General features: G+C 41.0%; 1 protein-coding gene across 1 annotated transcript in view; it reads right to left on the bottom strand.

The window, feature by feature from the left end:
• Nucleotides 1–17,444, bottom strand: part of PCNX2 (pecanex 2) — a 232,827-nt gene that overhangs the window by 34,110 nt on the left and 181,273 nt on the right. Inside the window, exons 24-25 of the mRNA XM_034765099.1 lie at nt 16,269–16,327; nt 13,621–13,836 (exon numbers count right to left, since the gene is read on the bottom strand). Of these exons, the coding sequence (XP_034620990.1) occupies nt 13,621–13,836; nt 16,269–16,327 (275 nt within the window). The remainder of the gene's footprint in view (nt 1–13,620; nt 13,837–16,268; nt 16,328–17,444) is intronic.

Raw genomic sequence — 17,444 nt, 5'->3', positions numbered from 1 at the left:
TGTGAAAACATTTTCTTACAAAGAGTCAGGGAACAAACCAAGCAGTCCAATTGGTTACTTTGCAGATTTAGCCTGAGAAACAAATAGCAAGAATTTTTGAACAGGAAGTCCCATTTGAGATTAGTGCCAATTTCTAAATGACAAATCACAGTATTTACACTTGCTTTCAGCAGGTTTCAGATTTATCATCTTGAAGGGGGCACTGACTTTCAGATGACAGGCTAGAGTGTTTTATGTATGGGAAACAAGATTTATTTACTAAGGAGTAAATCTTGTCCTTCCTCCAAAGAGGGGTCCTGACCTAGCAGAATCAGTCAGTATTGTCAACCCCAAGCATTCAAAAATCTGAGCTTTTATTTATTCATAAAACTGAAGAGCAGTGGAGCAGAAAATGCTTTAATTTATGCAATAATTAAGTGTGCCACTATTAAATATTCAAATACAGGAGAATATTTTTACTGGTAATTGATTTTAAAATCCAAGGGAAAAAATCTTTTACGTTTTATAAAGAGACTAAGTTCTATTACTCTTCACACTACATTCATCATTTGCTGTGACACTTGCTAGTATAGATGAGACAGATTCATTTACAAGATATCCACACTGGATGATTGCTAAAAATCTCCTGTTAATGTAAAAATGTGAGCCAGCTCAGTGAAGCAAGGTCAATCTATTTGAGCCCAGGAGAAAACCAATGTAAGAACTGGACCTCTCTCGTTTCCTGACACATCAGGATTTAAAAACTCACTTGCACTCTGCCAGAATTACCTGACCTAAATGAAAGTCAGGAAATTGAAACTCATGACTCTAATCTGACTCAATAGGATATACAAACTGACCCCATTTGACCACCATCCATCCAGCAAAAAACATTTCACTGTTGCAAAAATAATGGATGAAATAAAAATATGCTTTTGATTTTCAACTTGCAAACATGCTGAGTAGAGGGAAAAACCTTTTTAATTTTTTGCAGGGAAATACATCAAATACGTTAACACTATTAATGATCTGGAGTGTGGCGTGGACTGCACCCAGGGCCGGTGCTACCATTTAGGCAAACTAGGCGGTTGCCTATGGCGCCAAGATTTGGGGGTGCCAAAAAGCAGTGCCCCCAATTTTTTTACAGCGTTCCTACACCCCCTCCACCAAGGCATGGTCGCCGCTCCACTTCTCCCGCCTCCCAGGCTTGCAGCGCCAATCAGCTGTTTGGTGCCGCAAGCCTGGGAGGGGAGGAGAATTAGAGTGGGGGCGGCGTGCTTGGGGAGGAGGCGGAGCAGTGGTGAGCTGGGGTGAGGAGCTGTCGCACGGCTCCTTGGAGGGGGAGCTACCACGGGGGGGGCCCTCAAGGCAGAGGGGGGGAGCTGCCGCGGGGGGGGGCGCCTCAGGGCGGGGGGTTGGGGAGCTGCCGCAGGGCTGGGGAGGGGTGCAAGGTGGAAGTTTCGCCTAGGGCGTGAAACTTCCTTGCACTGGCCCTGACTGCACCCTCAGCAAGTTTGAAGATGACACTAAACTGGGAGGAGTGGTAGATACGCTGGAGGGTAGGGATAGGATACAGAGGGACCTAGACAAATTAGAGGATTGGGCCAAAAGAAATCTGATGACGTTCAACAAAGACAAGTGCAGAGTCCTGCACTTAGGATGGAAGAATCCCATGCACTGCTACAGACTAGGGACCGAATGGCTAGGCAGCAGTTCTGCAGAAAAGGACCTAGGAGTTACAGTGGACAAGAAGCTGTATCTGAGTCGACAGTGTGCCCTTGTTACCAGGAAGACTAACGGCATTTTGGGCTGTATAAGTAGGGGCATTGCCAACAGATCGAGGGACGTGATCATTCCTCTCTATTCGACATTGGTGAGGCCTCATCTGGAGTACTGTGTCCTGTTTTGGGCCCCACACTACAAGAAGGATGTGGAAAAATTAGAAAGAGTCCAGCGGAGGGCAACAAAAATGATTAGGTGGCTGGAGCCCAGGACTTATGAGGAGAGGCTGAGGGAACTGGGATTGTTTAGTCTGCAGAAGAGAAGAATGAGGGGGGATTTGATAGCTGCTTTCAACTACCTGAAAGGGGGTTCCAAAGAGGATGGATCTAGACTGTTCTCAGTGGTACCAGATGACAGAACAAGGAGTAATGGTCTCAAGTTGCAGTGGGGGAGGTTTAGGTTGGATATTAGGAAAAACTTTTTCACTAGGAGGGTGGTGAAGCACTGGAATGCGTTACCTAGGGAGGTGGTGAAATCTCCTTCCTTAGAGGTTTTTAAGGTCAAGCGTGACAAAGCCCTGGCTGGGATGATTTAGTTGGGGATTGGTCCTGCTTTGAGAAGGGGGTTGGACTAGATGACATCCTGAGATCCCTTCCAACCCTGATATTCTATGATTGTATGATAATATATAGTACTTCTACAGAACTTTTAATTTCCAGACTAAATACTTAAACCTCACAACATCCAAGTGTCACAGATCAGGACAACTGCACCTGTATTCTCCTTCCTTGATCCCTCAAGGTACCCATTCTAGGCTCCTGGTTCCTTAGCCCATCACCTCTCTTGGGCAGAGATCCATGTTTCTCTCTCCCTTCTGAAAGGGGTTTATCCAGGCCATAGAGTCCTGCCTACATGGTGATATCCCCAGCAAGCCACACCACCCAAAGGACTAGCATCTTTGCTTTGCTTTCTCTCCAGAAATTATGAACAGCATAATTGTCCAGTTATAAGCAAGCACATTTATGATTAAGGTGATAGCATTAGAGAGAAAACATTAAAAACAATAGAAGAACCTACACGCATGCTAAAAAGCTTACCAGAGATCACCAAGCTCCAGTATTGGGCTTTGGTAGGGTGTCAATCCTTCAAAATCCACATCAGGGTTTTCCCCATAGTTAAAAGTTCATAACTGTCTCAGATTCAGAACCAGAACAACCGTGAATAGTTCAGTCGTTCTTTTATACAGCTTGGGCCTTTGATCTTGGCCTTATGTAACAGGTGATCAGCAGGTGATGGCACCCTTCTCAGGCTTCAAAAGGCTGGGGAGTTTTGCATAACTAGAGGTGGGGAATTTGCATTCACATCCCCCTAGATATTCCCCAGGAATATCACAACACTTTTTGTTCCAAAAGTCCATTTGTGTCTGACACGTTGTTCAATGTAGTCCTTTGAACCCCCAAATCTCACATCTGTCATATCTGCCCCCTTGAGAGGTTACATACAATCTTGGCCCACAATAATACGTATATCATTAATTTAATACAATGGACCCCAAAGATACTTAAACTTAATTCAATAAGGTCTTCCAACGATATGGCAGGAAATTGCCACACCTGTCTCACCAAATGAGGGAGATTAATATTATTAAACCTACTAATATTACAAAATGCGGGGTCACTAACAGCCATGCACTGAGTGGGAAACTCTGCATAGTAATATGCCCTTCAGTAACCAGACTCAGATAGCCATTAAGGATATTGTATGGACTGGAGCACTCCCGGGTGCGTGGCAAATGAAGCTCTGGTGCAGCTGCATGCAACACATCCAGGCTTAGGCCACGTGGTCTCGGTGAGCAGTTTTGGTTTTTGGTTTATGGTTTATGAAGCAGTGGGACTGGAGTGAGGTCCTGGTGAGAAAGGGAGGCCTAACGTCTGCTTATAGAGACAGGGCAGAGGTGCCTTATATGAGGTTTCTGTGGGAAGGGAGTTGCCCATGTGCCATTTGATACCACCCCAGAACAGTGTGTATTGTGTAAATAAAGAAATTATGCTAAGAAAATACCTAACTCCACATCACTGCTTTCCATGGCTCCACATGAGAAACTTGCCTGCAAGGCCCCAAAACTCTGCTACCGCTTAGCAAACAGACAACACTGCTTTACAGATGAGGAAACAGAGGTACAAGGTGAAGCCAAAGAAAGGAAGGTTGCTTACTATTGTCAGAGTTACTGAGCAAACTGCACCCCTGACCCATCCTGGTCTTGTCAAGTGCATGCCCCTCTCAGGTCTCAAGCCCAAAGTCATTACCTCTCACAGGGTGGAATCACTCGATTCTCCCACTCTCAGTCTGGGCCCTGGGCTGCAGTCCCCTGGTATTAAAACCCTTCTTACCTCAGCATGTCTGACAGGCTCAGACCCTGCAGTCCTGTTCTCTCCAGGAGCAATGACAGAGGTACCCAGTGAACAGACAGCCTCCTTAAAGCAAAGTGTTATTTATAGGCCCGTCAAAATTAAAAGAAATAGTTGCAATTAATCAGTTTTAATCATACTGCTAAACAATAATATAATAACAATTTAAATATAGTATAAATATTTTTGGGTGTTTTTATATGTTTTCAAATATATTGATTTCAGTTGCAACACAGAATACAAAGTGTACAGTGCTCAGTTTATATTATTATTTTTATTACAAATATTTGCACTGTTAAAAAAATAAACAAAAGAAATATTGGGTTTTTTTTCAAATCACCTCATACAAGTACGGTAGTGCAATCTCTTTATCGTGAATGTGCAACTTACAAACGTAGAATTTTTTTTTTACATAACTGCACTCAAAATAAAAAAAAATGTAAAACTTTACAGCTTACAAGTCAAAGCGTGAAGGAGGCATACGAATGTTTAGCATATCTGGCATGTAAATACCTTGCAACGCCAGCTACAACAGTGCCAGGCGAATGCCTGTTCTTACTTTTAAGTGACACTGAATGAGAAGTGGGCAGCATTATCTCTTGCAAATGTGAAGAAACTTGTTAGTCTTAGCAATTGGCTGAAAAAGGAGTAGGACTAAGAGGACTTGTATCAGGTTAATTGAAAAAATTATTTCTTTTGTTTATCTTTTTTACAGTGCAAATATTTGTAATAAAAATATATAAAGTGAGCACTGTACACTTTGTAATCTGCGTTGCAACTGAAATCAATATATTTGAAAATGTAGAAAAACATCCAAAATATTTATAATAAATTTAAACTGGTATTCTATTATTGTTTAGCAGCGAGATTAAAACTGCGATTAATCGTGACTATTTTTTTAATCTTGTTACTTTGTTTTGTCTTAATCACATGCATTAACTGTAAGTAATTGACAGCCCTAATTATTTACTGGGGTTCCTAGGTGCTACAAGGATATAAATAGTAACAACAACATTTAGAACCAAAGCATTAAGAGGAAACAGATCTTAACCAAATAAACAAGTCCATACACTTCCCTGCCTTTCCCTGGGAGCCAGGGAACGCCCAGTTGCTTTCCAACACTCCCAGAGGACCTGCCTCTGTCTTCCATATCAGTCTGTTCTCCTCAGGCATAGCTGACTCAGTTCCCCCTTCTCTTGCTGCAGAGAGTCCTTTCCAGCATGTAGTGTTCCTTTGATCTCTAGGTTCCCAGCCTCAGCAAAACAGCTGAGTAACTTGGGCTGGAGCCTGCTAATAGTTCAACCCTTGTCTTGTAATTACCTTCCTCACCTAATGCTTGATGGGTGGCTGCTTATCTAGAGCTATTGTGTCGCCTTCTTGATTGTTTTTCCAACAACCCCCATTAACCTAGGCCAATATGTCATACAGGAAAGTCTAATAACCCAATATAGATGTACAGTCACTCATCAGATCGCATGCAGTATTTATAAAATTATTACAGGTCAGTATCCTTAGATTATTACATAGTAACTCCACGTCCACCATAACCACAAATGGAGTACTCCAAAGATATTGCCTCCGTAGATCTGCGCTGCTGAAAGCCATGTTCCATGGCTCAGAAGCCACACAATTGTTAAGAGCAGTAAAATGATCAGGGGGTGCAGACACAGCTGTAAGCATTCCCAGCTGTGGATAGAAAATGTTCCACCCACCTAAGCATCAACCTTTCCCCCTCAATATGGGAATTTCACAAACTTGTAGCAATCCCCTGTAGAAGGAATGAAGTGCACCAATTAGGGAGTGATTGAAAGACTACCTCTTCCTGAAATGAGCATCTTATTTTGCTCTAGAACTGAGGGAAAACAATAATGCTTTGTAAAAGTGTGTACTGAACTCCCCAGCAGCAACCTAACAAGTTTCAAGAATGGACACATCTTGAAAACCAGCAGCTGTGGCCGCTGCTCACCTGGTGGAATGAAGCTTTTAGTTCTTCTAGTACTGGGACTCCAGTCTGGTCATTATAGGCTTTGATACACTCAAGTTGATCCAATGGAAAATGTCAGCTATGCTATTCCTATAACTATTGAAACAAGTAGCTACTAAACTTTGTTTTGTTAACTAGCAAAAAACATAAGTTTAAAAAGTAGGACAAATAAAAAAAAAAGAGATGGTTCCCTCGCTCTCCCCGTGCTCTAAAAAGCCCACCTCCACGAGGGGAATAGCTCCCAGCGCTGGTACACTGTCTACACTGGCACTTTACAGTTTTTCACACCCCTGAGCGAGAAAGTTGCAGCGCTGTAAAGTGCCAGTGTAGACAAACCCTGAAGATACATGGGGATGATATGGGATGTTTAAATCTGTACTTAATACACATGGATCTCCTGATAGTTTTACTACTTCAAATGGTTCTGTGTACGGAATCTTCTAAAGAGGGAATGTTCAGAGCAATTCCATGAGGAAAAATGCTAGGTCCTTCACAGAATCATAAATGTCAGAGGTGGAAAACACCTATTATTAGACTACTCAGCCAAACTCCCCCATCTCCCTCCCAATGCAGGATTGTTCCCTATAGTACATTTTCTAATATTTTATCTAATCTAGTTTTACATGTCTCAAGTGGTGTAGTAAGAGGGTCAAATATCAAGAATGGGCAGAAACATATTTTTCCACCTACAATATGCAAGACCAATTTGATACCCATCTTGCCAGTGATCTATGCTTTTGTTGCACTGCAGCTAGATTACTGAAATGCCCGCTACTCAGGGCTGAAAGTGGACATCACACACAAGTTTAAGATGGTCCCACACGTATCACAATGGTGTTCCATATGCCACCCTGGCTCCCCATCCAATAACAGTTCTAGTTCTATTCCATTCATTACCTACCATGATATCTGAGTACCTCTGAGGGCTAAGACCTAATTTACAAAACCTTCTGTGCACTAAGACCTGACTGCCTCAGGGACCCCATCTCTTTGAACAGAATACATAAAATTCTTGATCAGAAACGCTGTTGCTGATGGAGCCCAAGATGAAACTCTTTGGTGCAGAGGAAATATCGGTCTATTAATATTAGAAAGGTGTGAAACCCCAGGATGGAGAGGAATTATTTAGGATTGTATGTGAAGGCCTAAATGTTAAGTCTCCCAGATTTTGCTCTTTCTTAGCTAAATTATATATATCTAAGTCTTTTAGTCTTTCCTCAAAGATGATTTGCTCCTAAGGTGACCAGATAGCAAGCGTGAACATTTGGGACAGGAGGGTGGTGGTGTGGGGGGGGGAGGGTAATAGGCACCTATAGAAGACAAAGCCCCGAATATCGGGACTGTTCCTATAAAATCGGGACATCTGGTCACCCTAATTGCTCCAGATACCTGAGTATTATTTATTTATTTATCCATTTACTCTTCTCCGAACTCCCTTCAGTTTGTCAATATTTTTCTGGCAATTTGGTGCAGAGAATGAAACATAGGATCACAAGTGCAACTGCACAAAATCCATAAAGAGAGGGACTCTTGCTTCCCTACAGCATGAAACTATTGTTTATTAAAAATGAAAAGAGAGTTACAGCCATTCTTTAAATAAAGAATGATGCTTGCTAATAGTACAGAGCCTTCAGACACAAAATTCACATAAATATTCCCTACAATGGTAATGGGCTTGCTACTGCAATACAACTACATAAAGTACAAATGTACTGTAGAACAGAAAAATATCTGGCCTTATTACTTTAACGACATTACTGTGCCTGGAATATATCATTTAAACTGACCACTTTAATGAATCATTTCTTTTTTGGTGGGGAGATAAACAAGAAAATACACAGAAAACCTCATGGGTGATTCCATTGCCACTATAACAGCTGCCTTCCACAGATGTGCAGTTATATCTGTGCCTGCTCTGTGCCCGCTTTTCCAATTCATCTTACAAAGTTCCAAGTGAATCATGAATATTACATTTGCATTATCAGTAACAAAAATCATAAGAGAAATTTAGTAGCTAATTATATTACTGAAAGACAAGGGGAGTCAGTTAGAAAATAATACAAGCACCACTATCCATAAGTGATTTCCCCATAAGCTTTGCTTTACTAGACATTCTCCAAAAGACATTTTCTTGATGCACGGACTCAAAAGAAAGATCCCCCCAATCCATTTTGGCTGGAAATAATGACAGTGCTTTTGCTCCTTCCTCTATCACAGATTTCTTCTCTGTTCTTGGCTTCAAATTAAATGAAAAACAGCACTCCATGACTGGCATTTTGTTTTTTTCTGGCGCATTGCTCTTAGTATGAAGTAGAAGTCCAAGATATCACGTGTAGTTACTAATTGACCCACTTCTTTCAATTTGTTTGGCCTATATCCATACCGTGATCTGAGAGATTTTTTCAGTTAAATGCTGGGCCAGATACCATGATACAATCTCTTTAACTTCAATAGGTTTGTGTTATCATAAACTAGAAGTGAGTTTGAACCAGGGGCTTTTATAATGCCAGCATCCTGCCATGGCTGGAATGCAATCCATGTTACAGCCTCCCAGCTACTTAACTGCATCCTTTCAGCAAACCTTTTTAGAAAGCCTCTTGTGGTTCAGAAACCTACAACTTTTCCCTCCGGAGCACTCACTTTTTCATCTATACTATCAGCATCGTTTTCCAGGTACAGCAGTAAGAAATGTTCACAACAAAATCTGGAACCACTCAATACACATCTTGTTTTAGATGTCGTCAGGAAATGTGAGATTTACGGTGGCCCATGCAACCTTAGTTTTGCTTCCTTGTGCACTGAATGATCATGCAATTAAAGATAATTATACATGCACTCAAAGTGGCACAATTAAGGTTGTACATGCAACCGTAAATCTGGCATTTCTTAACTTCTGACTGTTTGACTTTGCAAACTAAATAATGTTATTTCAAATGGTTTTTTTGTACCTTCTTAGATTTAGTTTAAGGAAAAATGTGAAAAAAATCTGTTATGTACAACTAACACCACAACCCACCATGCGTCATCAGCAGAGTTGGAACCCTGAACAAAACTAACTACATCAGCTAGCAGCAGGAGATCGCTGTTGGGGTTGTGTTTGTGGGGAGCCTGGCCTCCTTGACCTGGGAGCTGTATGTGTGTGGGGCTCTTATCCCAAATGATGCCCCCAGAAGGGAGGGATGGGCTGCTGGGGTCACTCATTGGGTTCAAGAGGTAGTCAGAGGAAATCTGTCTAGACTCACTCTCTTTCTTCCCTCCCCCCCCCACCCCATGGAGTTTGGGGGATCTCCTTCCCTTTATGGTATCCCCAGAGGTAGGGGAATTAGCCACTGTACTCAGTCAGGAGGAGGGAGGTGTAGTCAGAATGGGAGGGACCTCTGTCCTTTCTTTCCCCCACTGCTACTGCTACTGCTACAGCTTCTTTGGCATCCGATAGGCTTTCCCAGTGCAGAATCTGCTGCTGCTTTGGTAGTGACATAGGAACAACTCTTTTCAATGTTCATGTTCAGTTATTATTTTAGCAGGCTGCCAAATTTTTCTTGTAGAACTCAAGTGAAAGAAGGGGAATTGTGATTTTTAGAAGTTTACAACTCAGACAAATGAACAGAATTTCATGGAACAAGTGAAAGGCCTCAGCGCTTGGTCCCTACTGAATTTCAAAGCCTTGCTGTAAACCATGGCAGTGTTAGTGCATCTCAAGAAAAGATCACAATAATCTTTTATAAGAGAAAGTTTTAGGCAACCTAAATGTAGGGATCGCTACCAGCTCCACCTATAATTATGTAAAATGTGTGATTTCACACACAATTTTAAGATGAAATTTATCAGGTGAAACTCTGTAGTTTAAATGATCTTTTCTTCCAGATTCAAATTCAAATGCTACTTGAGGGAATAAACCAGCTTGGATCAAAACTAAGACAACATTTTCATTACCTCTTTGATGTGAAACCATTGAGTTTCACACAGCTCTACTTCCAGCTAATTATGCTCTCCCGAGATACTCCCGATCTTTTCTTCCCCCAAAGACAGGGTTGGGGGCACTTTGTCACATTTGTTGTCTGTTATTTACTAAGCTATCTGGGGAAAGAGCAGATGGAAACAGACCCAGTGGTAGTTAATGGCAAGATGGCTGCTGCACAGAAGGAGTATACAATTTTTTTTTTAAGTGGGAATTTTTCTTTTTATGCAGTTAAAGCTCCACAATGAGATATTTTCACCCAAAGGGAAGATCAAGTTAACAGTTTTTAAGTAAATATAATGGAGATGCTTCTGTCCATGTTCAAATACGCCTCCACCCCCAAAAGAAAGAAAAATAATCCAAGCTTTTTCTCATAACTGTAATTAACATAAGAAGAACATAAGAACGGCCACACTGGGTCAGACCAAAGGTCCATCCAGCCCAGTATCATGTCTACCGACAGTGGCCAATGCCAGGTTCCCCAGAGGGAGTGAACCTAACAGGTAATGATCAAGTGATCTCTCTCCTGCCATCCATCTCCACCCTCTGACAAACAGAGGCTAGGGACACCATTCCTTACCCATCCTGGCTAATAGCCATTAATGGACTTAACCTCCATGAATTTATCTAGTTCTCTTTTAAACCCTGTTATAGGCCTAGCCTTCACAACCTCCTCAGGCAAGGAGTTCCACAGGTTGACTGTGCGCTGTATGAAGAACTTCCTTTTATTTGTTTTAAACCTGCTGCCCATTAATTTCATTTGGTGGCCCCTAGTTCTTATATTATGGGAATAAGTAAATAACTTTTCCTTATTCACTTTTTCCACACCACTCATGATTTTATATACCTCTATCATATCCCCCCCTTACTCTCCTCTTTTCTTTTCCAAGCTGAAAAGTCCTAGCCTCTTTAATCTCTCCTCATATGGGACCCGTTCCAAACCCCTAATCATTTTAGTTGCCCTTTTCTGAACTTTTTCTAATGCCAGTATATCTTTTTTGAGATGAGGAGACCACATCTGTACGCAGTATTCAAGATGTGGGTGTTCTATGGATTTATATAAAGGCAATATGATATTCTCTGTCTTATTCTCTATGCCTTTTAAAATGATTCCTAACATTCTGTTTGCTTTTTTGACTGCCACTGCACACTGCGTGGACATCTTCAGAGAACTATCCAAGATGACTCCAAGATCTCTTTCCTGATTAGTTGTAGCTAAATTAGCCCCCATCATATTGTATGTATAGTTGGGGTTATTTTTTCCAATGTGCATTACTTTACATTTATCCACATTAAATTTCATTTTCCATTTTGTTGCCCAATCACTTAGTTTTGAGAGATCCTTTTGAAGTTCTTCACAGTCTGCTTTGGTCTTAACTATCTTGAGTAGTTTAGTATCTTCTGCAAACTTTGCCACCTCACTGATTACCCCTTTCTCCAGATCATTTATGATTTGTTGTTTTAACATAGGATAATTGTTACTGGATGTTACTTTTATTTTCAGATTAGCAAAAAAAAAAAAAAAGAAAGGAGCAAGATATTGTGTATTTTATTTTAGACTATACCTAGCAAACATTCTGAATGAGAGGGTGTCTAGAAAACTGATTGGCTTCATCAAACTTAATGATTTGACATACAGATTTTTCAGTGCTGGAAATCAGTGCTATGTAACACTCCTTGCTAAAGGCAGAACTGACATGGGCTAGGCTGCACACAAATACAAGTGGTTTCATTGTTACACCAATAAGTTAATGCATTTCCTCTTGTGGCTTATTTTTTATGAATAAAGAAAAAGAAAAGGGGGTGGGGTCTGCTGGTCTGGGCATGGAAGTAAGAGTCAGAAAACCCTGAGCAAATCACAAGCATGCCATTAATTTCCTCTCTGGCCTTTAATAAGGCATGTACTCTCTCTGCCTTAATTTCCCTATCTCTAAAATAAGGATACTACTACTGGGCATGAGGAGAAGTTAATGTCGGTAAAGATGTCTTTGAAAATGAAGAGTGCCAGGGAGCAGGGCTACGTATTATCCTTAATAATTATATGAATATACAGGACAGATAAGTGAACACTTTTTCTCCTTTACTTCTCCTTCAGGTCATCTCTTCTTACAATCTGTCCATCTACCAAGGTACCTATATGGCCCCCATAACCATAGTGTCTGAGAATTCACAAATGTTAATGATTTTTCCCCATGGCACTCCTGTGAGGTAACAATGTATTATCATCATCCCATTGTATAGATGAGGAGCTGAAGCATAGCGAGATTACACGACTTGCCCACAGTCACAAAGGAAATCTGAGACAGAGCCAGGAACTGAACCCACATTTCTTGCTTCCCAGTCTAGTACCTTACCTATAAGGTCATCTTTCTTCTGACATCTGATAATGGCCCTGTACAACACACGACCTTTCTCAAAAAACATAAGTCAATGACCTAACGTTATGTGTACCCAAGAACCCCATAACCTGCTCTGCATATTTCTTCCTCCTACTCCACTGCCTTCTGCACTCATTCCTTTGTATGTTGTGCATTTAGTTAATTAGCTCTTTGGGGTGGGGAGCTGCTTTTTCAACACCTGTAAAGTTCTTAGCACATTTTGGGTGCTACATAAATAATAATGAGACCTCTCCTTTCCTCTTAGCAGCAGCTGACAAGGTCACACCGACAGCAAGCAACCACAGCCCACCCGTATCTGCAGCATGAAGAGAACTTAAAAGCTGTAGGCAAATTCTGGTTTAACTTCTCTTTTCCTTCCCTCCTATCAGCAACAGACCCAGGACAGGAGTGACTCCACAATGAAAAGCACCCAGAGAGGAACATTCTCCTCCTTTCTCCTAGCAAGAGGCAAAGTGGAGCCCTCCCTCCTCTGCTTCCAGGACTTCGATCAGCAGCTGCACTTTCTAAACCTGGGAGCTATGAAGCCCTGATCCAGGGATCAGTTCCTACTCTCCCCCTCTCCTCCCTCCCAGCAGGAAGGAAGGAAAGGCCATCTCCACCTCTGACAGGCTTCAGCGCCTCTTCAAGACATGAGCTAGCCCTTCTTCATGCTAACCATAAATAGCTTAACAGCGACACTTAAAAACTATAAATACTTGGGAGGTGCTTATGTTCTATGGTGATGGAGATGACATCTGTGTTGCCAACTATCACAATTTGATTGCAAGTCTTGCGATATCTGGTGTTTTTCTTCAAGCCTCAGCACATAGAGTGAGGTGATGTCATGAGAATCTCAGCTTTCATTTTAAATAAACTTTCTAGTCTTTCTGATTGTATGAAAAAATCCTGAAAACATGATCCAAGTGCACCCGACAGGCTCAGAAACTAGAAGGCAATTAAAAAATCCTCAGTGCTTATTGCGTTTTTAAAATCTCAAGATTTTCAGGGGCCTGACTCCTGATTTTTGAATGCTTGGGGTTGGCAGTACTCCCTATAAATACCTAGAGAAATAAGTCCTTTCAACAGTATGCTACGCTGCAAACAAGCTGGGGAGTTTCAGTATGTGAAGGAAGCCTGACAATTAATTTGTTTGTATTTGTCTTTTCCTCCTTCAGGTATGCAGATCCTTACCTCGAAATTCTAGCCCTCTGAGCTGGAAAGTGACGAGGCCATTTCCAATTTCGATCAAGTGAACAAAGGCATTTAAATAATCCGATGCCAGAATAAAACAGTCTCCTGAGCTGTAGTTTCCCCAGCGGCCAAGAATCAAATCTCCACAAAGAGACTCCTGCAAAGATCTTGTCAGATGCTCATAAAAAATGGAGTTGAGATTATTGTCGTCATTTCCTAAAATCAGAGCAACAAAGATTTTAAAAAGGTAAAATGTATTAGAAACCATGTCTTTGTGAGAGGAGACTTATGCTCTTATTGCTTCCTGTACTAGAACCTGTTCCTGTGAGTTGATGACAGTGTCTCCTTGGAGACATACTACTCCTATTTGGTTCTCATCACCTCACAGAATCAGACCCCTAGTCTTTAGCTGATAAGAATACTGTAAAACAGAACAATATACCAGTGACAAGAAGCAAGCAGTTAATCTCTGAACCACTTCATATATTTCATGCTTTATGATAGCAGCCATTTTCTGGAAGCTCCTGACCAGCTGGGCTGAATGCCCTCTGCTATATTAAGATAGGTTCTCTTCTCTGTGTTGTCATTTACTGTAGGGAAATACTTGTTGAGTTTATCACGGCCATCTAGGAGATTTAGTCACCCAACTTCAATTAATTTCAATCGGAGTTGTGTGGCTAACGGCCCTAATTAGTTTTGAAAGTCTCCATCACCACAATGTATGATGCTAATTAAGAATGTGTTGCTATTATTAAACTTATGTGAAAACCACTTTTATATAACAAATTTAATACATAGAAAAAAAAAGATCCAGGTGGAACCAAATCAGCTGTCCTGATGTGTAGTTCTCAGATCAACTAGTCTTCATAAGGTTGGGTGAAGTAGCACCAAATCAGTCTAAAAAACTCATGGGGAATGCATGCTAGGGGTATTTAAAATGTGATTATAATCAGCACTTAATTATGCTTAGTGAAATGAAATAAAATCTTCACACATGCCAAGACAGTGTCACAGAGTCTAATAAAGTGTCAGTGTGCTTGAATTCTCTTACATAATAAGTATGCTTGGTTTGGCCAGTGCATTCATTTTCTACTTTACATCAGTGGTACAAGTCAGAAAATGGAGCTTTAAGCCATAGTAGAGCAAATGCATGTTTTGCCTGAGCTATGCGTTTAAAACCACAATTAAAGCATGTGTTATTGTATATCATAATGCTGAAGGCTTGCTCTCAAATGACTTGGGAAATATCTTTATTCCATACCTTGTCATGATAAATAGTGAATGTGGATCATTAAGATATCTCACAGTTTCAAAGCACTAACGTCTCCCCCACTATCTAAAGACACATTTGTTCACTCTAATTTCTACTTCAAAAAATATTGAAAATGCTGTGGTAATAGAGTTGACTGTATGAGAGGAAAAATTAAAATGTATCTTCATAGCTATTCTTAAAATCCTTTGGAAGTTACTAAACTGACTAATATTTGACACATGGGTAAAACTGCTTTTTTGATGACAGGACAAAAACATATTTACAGTATATTACAAGGGGAAGTCCACAGGTGAAATCCTGGTCCCACTGAGTGGAAATTTTGCCACTGATGTCAAAGGGACCAGGTTTTCATCAGATTCTTTTCTAAGGTCTTGATCCTGCAGGACACTGAGCAAGGTCTCTGAGTCGCTGCATGATCTCCATTGCCATTAACTTCAATGAGAGATGAAGGTTCTTCCTACCTTCCAGGAATTTGGGCTTGGAAGGATTAGATTTTCATCAGTAAACATCGATTTCACAATACACACAAGCCAATACAAAAATATTTCCATCAATGATCATCAAAATTACAGATAGGCAAAGTAAGAAAAATGCTGCTTGAAAATTTATTGGTGTTTGATTAAAGGATATTTACTGTGTATATTTTGACATATGTTGTGGGCAATTTGTATTTTAATGGTTATAAAGCTTTAACTTTTTGAATCTCAACATCTACTGTCATTAAATGGTTATTGTCTGACTCCCCTCCAATTAATTTCATACAACTATGAACATTTAAATGGATACAAATAGAAAAAATGATTAAAATAAATATCTATTCATTTTTTATAATTTTCATGGATACTATAAATAAAATTTGAATTCTGACAAGCCTATCTATATTAACATTTATCAGGACTGGCCTTACAGGCTGCTAAGCAAGGTAGCAGCTCATGTCACTTTGTCACTTGTATCTTCCCCTCTCCTCCTGCAAAATTTCTACTTGCTCTAATAAATTAGTTCTCAAATAGAATTAGAGAAGATCATATGTCTACATTTCTTACTTGTAGGGGACCATCTTACACTGTCTCTCCCAGAAGCCTGTTTGAACAAAGACTGACCTTGGATTTGATTTACTATGTCTGCTATTTATTATACACAAACTGAAACTAATTTACAACTCAGCAGCTACCTAATCAACTCTAAATAACATACCAAATCACATGACTTAATCAGGATCTTTGCATAGTTTTTAATTGCTATTATATTTTAAATTATCTGCTTCATTCACCCAATGCTTTAACACTTTGCATCTATTTTACATTTACAGGCAAGCTACAATACAATAAATCAATCACATTTTCTAAATTATGTAAGAAGAAATCCCATGCCATACCTGGGTCCTTTTCAATCTGAATTGCCAGTCTTGTATTGGAATGGTCCACTCTTTTTGTGCTGAAAATAGAGAGACACGTTCCATAGCTAATTCTCTTTTGAAACAGGACTTCCTTTCCCCCCCGCTCCCTCTTGAACATTTCTTCCCACACTTCCTATTTGTACAATCACATAGTTCATATTCCTAAGCTGTTAATTGGTTTACTCTCAATATTAACAGGTTATCACTATGAAGTATTTCTTTTTCTAACATAAATCATGCAAGAAATTTATGAGCATCTACAATCAAAAGGTATGTTTCTGCCATCCTTCGTCGCCTAGCTCCAATGGGAGCATTTGTGTGGTAAGGTACTAGTAAGGGTAGCAGAATCAGCCTGAAAGTTATACAGTCAAACCTCGCAATAAGGCGCCCCGCCATAACATGAAATCACATATAACGCGATCACAATTTGGCCCCCCTTTAAGACACACAGTAATACAGTACTGTATGTACTGTACCAGTGGTCCCCAATGCCAGGATGGCTGCCGGGACATTGATGTGCCCCCGCCTAGTGCCAGGCAGGGGAGAGAAGCTGCGGCCCCGCAGCCCTGTTGTTCTCTGTCCCTGGCAGGCGCGGGGCCGTGGCTCCTCTCTGGCTTCAAGAGGAGCCGCGGCCCCACGCCTGCCGGGGACAGAGAGCTCCAGGGCTGCGGGCGCCGGTGCTCACTGTCCCCGGCAGGTGCGGGGCCGCGGCGCCTCTTGAAGCCGGAGAGAAGTAGTGGCCCCGCACCTGCCCGGGACAGAGAACAACAGGGTTGCCGGCGCCGGAGCTCACTGTCCCCGGCAGGCACCACATCAGTGCACCGCCTTGGGGACCACTGATGGGCTTGAAACCCTGCTATACCGCAACCCCGCATTTAGCACGATGTAATATTTTGGACCCCAAACATCGCGGTATAGCGGGGTTTCACTGTATTTCCAGTTGGGATCTCTTCCCACCTATATAAATAGAAAATATCTTCTTAAACTTTTCAAAGTACAGTTTTTAGATTTATAATGGCAGCACATATGAAATATAACTTAATTTGGTGACTGAAACCATTTAAAGAGTATTCTGACTCAGATATAAAATCTATTTCTTCCCCCCACCCCCTTCTTTTTTTTTTTGGTGCTCATGATTTTTTTTTAAATCAGCAC

Source organism: Trachemys scripta, chromosome 3 (assembly GCF_013100865.1).
Source record: "Trachemys scripta elegans isolate TJP31775 chromosome 3, CAS_Tse_1.0, whole genome shotgun sequence".
Lineage (NCBI taxonomy): Eukaryota > Metazoa > Chordata > Testudines > Emydidae > Trachemys > Trachemys scripta.
This window is presented reverse-complemented; position numbering and strand designations above follow the sequence as displayed.